We start from the raw sequence: 4763 nt of genomic DNA, 5'->3' as shown, positions 1-4763 counted from the left end.
CCCCCCCCCCATCCGAGAGAAATACGGATGTCATTTCCCTTACTTCAGATATCATTGAACTTTTCACATGTAACGTACCAGCACCAAATATTGGGCGGCAAAATCGTTTGCGCATATGCTTCTGCGAAAGCTCTTAGAGCTGTAAAGTTTGTAAACCTTTCTGCGCCCATTGGGAGACTTTTCAGTTGCAGTTATAACTTTTAAACTACAAATGTTACTTGCAGCATTCCCCTACACCGCTTGTTTGTATCTTGTGCTCAGTGTAGGCTTTCATTACGATAAATGAAATAAAAGGTAAAAACAGTTAGAAACTGAAAGACAAATTAAGCAATCTCTGTATAAAATATGAAGCAAAACTCCATCATTCACCTCGCAGGCTTTAATGAAAAAGAAAACCACACGCATGCATACATATTTCCACAAAGAAAATGCGCACCTACATACGTAAACATAAGCTCCTACTTTCGTTTAACATAGGATGAAGGATAGTCACGCAAAAAGAAACAATTAGAGGAGATAAAGTTCAGTATCAAAAAATCAGAAGAAAATCAACGATATTGCTACAAGAATGGATGATACTAAGAGGATAACCAATACGTACTTTAGTAGAGATCCCTCATTATTGGGATCATCCACATCATCCACTGTATGCACCTCGACACTTGCGGTTGAGTATTCGGATGCCTTCACTGTTTGCTCACGTATGGGTATTCCAACTGGCATAAGAGCTTGAGACTCAACAACACCAACAGATGTGTCAGTAGTCGCTTCACAACTATTCATTGGCATATGCGACGACTGAGCTGATGGATGAATATGAGTTGTGTCCAAATCAACCCATGTATTTGGTGTCATTACGTTACTCTCAAGTGGATCCTGTATTTGCCCTTCACGGTTTGATAATATCTTTGATCGCAACTCGATGGCTTTCGCAACATCGCGCTCCCACGAGCGAGTTTTCTCCGTGCGTCTTTTCAATTCTTCCGCATCTACAGAAAAGAGTTCCGGCCGCTCAATCGTAGTGTCTAAAGCGACCCGCATCGTCTCAACTTCTCCACCCACAGAGTTGATGGCTTCAATTAATTCATCTGCATCAGACACTGTCGGATTTACGATCCTTCGGAAACGCTCAGATATCATGAGTAGATCGCCTAGCATTGCATCCACCTTTGGCTCCATATCTCGCCAGGGGTCGGCGTTTAGTCGTGGTGGTTGTTCAAGGTTCATACTTTCCATCATCTTTTGTTTGGTTTGGTTTTAGTAGTCGTTCAATTGGTTGTGGTTTCCGAAAAAATAATAAATATACACTTAAATGGATGCAGGCGCTCACTCAAAGAAGGAGCCAAACAGTAACAGTGGCAGTGCTAGTAATAGGGATATGTTCACAAAAAAAACTAATGGGAAGACTTTTAAAAAGGCACCAACCTAGAATAATAGAAAGGTGTATATATGTACGTATATATATAAATATATATATATCACGGGCACAATAAGAATAATACTGCGAACCTTTCTGATTGGTATGACACTAATGTACTTGCGCTTGGTTTCGTAAGTACAGGACAAACAAACTTTCCCATGAGAGTGATAGGGAAGAAATAGCATGGAAAATGATTAGGAAAAAATATATGTACATTCGAGTATCCACAGAAACATGCGAAAGGAAGGAACCAGAATATTTTACACGCATATCACGTAACAGACAACCCAATGGGCAGGTATTTATAATGTTGATTGATGAGAAATGTGAAAATGATGATGAGGGGCTTACTGTGTGGAGAGGGAAATGCAAAAAAAAAAAAAACATCCCCACATAATTCCAACCAGCACACAAAGTGTTGTGTACAGCACGACACAGTAATGAAGGAAACTCAATAAGGTTAAAGGAACTGAAAGAAGCAAGTCGCACGGCCATTCGTACATTTTCCCTTTTCCCAAACCTCATCGCTGCAGATAAAGTGTAATGATGATACAGAAGAATGTCAAAACACATTCAAATGAATATTTTGAAAACGAACGAAAAAAAAGGAGAGGACGTGTAAATCCAATGACGCACGTAACTGATTCTTGTTGTTTGGAGCAGAGAGTAAATACCTGATTGGGTTGCATGTATTGATGGATGAGTACCAATAATTGAAGGGGATGATAAGTATTCCTTCAGATCCCACTTGATGGTGAATGCATTTAAGCGCGTGGGGAAAGTTTTAGTCTGCATTTTAACATTCCACCCCATCCTTCACTTCTTCAGACATAAGCGTTCAAGTAATGAAACAAATAAACAGACGCAAGGCAACCCAATAGTAGCCGAAAGCTTCTTTATTTCGTGTCATTCATCTTGCAGTTTCAACAGTTATGATGTTCTCACACATGACGAAAATTTGGCGGCGAGGTGAGTATTGGTGCAGTTCGTAAAGCAAGATGCAGGAAGGGTATCACAACCATCAAAATCACAGAGGTCAAAATCACAGCGGTTAAATATCACAGCATGTTCCGCAGAATACCTTCCCACGCCTTCTGTGGCAGCCGAAGATACCGAAATACGCCTCGGTTTCTCATGAGGTATACGTAACGATATGTTCGCAAAACAAAAGGAGCATCCATCAAAACACACATCTCCTAAACATCGGAGTTCCTTCAGTACACACCCCTCAAAAGAGCAGTTCCTAAACACACAATTATGGAAGGCAGCAGCATAAAAGAGACTGCGCGAGAAATCCACGCGATTTGCCTGTACAGAAAGTAGTGACAAAGTGGAAAAATCACATCGACTCATGCATTTATCCTCAATGCACATATGTCGAATAGTACCATCAGAAATGATTGCTTTCAAGTCTGCACCGGCTAACAATAACTCAGCTGCAGCAGCACTGGAAGGAGATGAACTACTTCCCATCAACGCACACATGGCTGTTGAAAGCGCTGCAGAAATGGCTCGCTGATCTTCTCTTTGCTGACATAACTTCAGTTCTTGCACCGCTTGCGTAAGCGGCATCATCAGATCCGTTGATGAAGCAGAAACATTTCCCCTCGTATCTATTTGTGTTGGTGAACTAACGAGCACATCCATATACTTCTCTGTTGTGAGTGTCTCAGTATATAAATCCCCTTCCCCACTTTCTCCGTCAAGGTTAAGGCTGGTATCGGGTAGACATACTCCCAGAGCATTTGCCTCATCAGAAAAAAGCGCCTCAGACAAATGTACCAACGACTGTGCCTCACTCTCTGTAATGTGTACGGTTCTGCAAGATATCATAAGCCAACCATTTGTATTATGCATCAATGCTGCCGAATGTAAGCGCGCTACACGCATTAAACAACACTGCAAGCGGCGTTGCATTTCCTCCTCGAGTACCCTTCCCTTTTGTTGACACCAGTCGCAGAATCACGAAAACCGTACGTGGTGATGATGGTGGGCCGTACTTCTATTATGCACCTTCAGCAACACCTGTACCATAAAAGGTGCACAAAAGCAGAAATATTGTAGAATGCAACGTTACCACTTGCGTGTTTATTTGAACACACGTCTAATCATAAGACTACGGAAACACGAAAAGTTAATAGAAATAAACGGAAAGAATAGAGAGAAAAAGAGAGAGGGGGGGGAGGGGACAGCAAGTGAAGGAACTATTAAAGTAAACCGCATGTATATATATATACATACAAGGAGATATTTGAAATATTCATCACTTCTATTTATCCTCCTTCGAAATACACGCCTTCTCAAAAAAAAAAAAAGAGTAGTAAATAAAAATAAAAAACAAAGTGAGAGACGCAACGATTCCCACAAAGCATCCCAATTGCTACATCTTTTCCTTTTCCTCGAAATTTGCTGAGTGGTTGAGAGGGCCTCCTCACATAACTCTCCTCCTTCAACAAATATAATACCAACAAAGGACGAGACGAATAGTACTTAAAAAAAAAAAGAGAAAAAGAAGCGAGCAAAATTTTATGGCCGTGCAGCGAAGTGTCTGCGACAAACCATCGAGGAAACAGCAATATTGGGCGGCATGGTCGCATTCGTTGTTTATCTTCATTTAAGTGTAAGCGAGGGGACCAAACCAAAACAATGAAAACGACTTAAAACTGCCCAGTTAAAAGAGAGAAAGAGAAGTGAAATGAGGCCGAACGTGAAGTGACAAACAACAATTATAACAGCAATGTTTGTCGTCGCAGTGGTGCCATCCGTTTCACTGCATGAATTTTCAATTTCATGCGATGAAGAACGGGCTAATGGTGCAAGGGGGGCATAAAAAAAAAATAAAACAGAAGAAACAGAACTAGATGAAAAACGAAGAGAAATTATATACGAGGGAAGGCGTGTAAATGTGCACGAAAGATAACAAGGTAAAAATAGCATGAACGGTTGCTGAATGGGTGGAGGGGTACGATCGCAACCAAATGTTCTACCACTTAGTTCATGCCTTCAATACAAAAAAAAAGATAAAGGCAATCCTCCTCAATGCACTTTTCGCTGTTATGTATTTGTGCACGTTTTGATGTAATTATTTTTTTCTTGTGGGGAGGTAAAGCAGATGGCACACGCCTAGATGCGATGGTTTCTCATGGGTGATGCCCATACGTAACAATTCTACAGGCGTTACAGAAACACGTGTGACACGATACCTCGCGCAAGGGCAAACAAAAAAAACGGTAAATGTATGAAGATGTACAGGCGTAGTTAAATACAAAGGGTAGCTTCACATAATCGATGCGATGCTCGCGCGATGGGGCAGTGAAAGGTGGAAAAAATAGTTATGTCATGT

At 41.1% G+C, this 4763-nt stretch overlaps 2 protein-coding genes across 2 annotated transcripts; both read right to left on the bottom strand.

The window, feature by feature from the left end:
• Positions 1–537: 537 nt before the first annotated feature.
• TEOVI_000686800 (uncharacterized protein) lies at positions 538–1239 on the bottom strand (the record flags this gene model as incomplete). The annotated part of the gene is made up of 1 exon (XM_067222483.1): positions 538–1239. One exon carries the CDS (start codon positions 1237–1239, stop codon positions 538–540), a length of 702 nt encoding a protein of 233 aa, XP_067078584.1.
• A 1111-nt stretch (positions 1240–2350) lies between these two features.
• On the bottom strand, positions 2351–3337 carry TEOVI_000686700 (uncharacterized protein; the record flags this gene model as incomplete). The annotated part of the gene is made up of 1 exon (XM_067222482.1): positions 2351–3337. One exon carries the CDS (start codon positions 3335–3337, stop codon positions 2351–2353), a length of 987 nt encoding a protein of 328 aa, XP_067078583.1.
• Between the last annotated feature and the right edge of the window lie 1426 nt (positions 3338–4763).

This window comes from Trypanosoma equiperdum (genome assembly GCF_001457755.1).
Source record: "Trypanosoma equiperdum strain OVI genome assembly, contig: ctg_1634, whole genome shotgun sequence".
NCBI lineage: Eukaryota > Euglenozoa > Kinetoplastea > Trypanosomatida > Trypanosomatidae > Trypanosoma > Trypanosoma equiperdum.
This window is presented reverse-complemented; position numbering and strand designations above follow the sequence as displayed.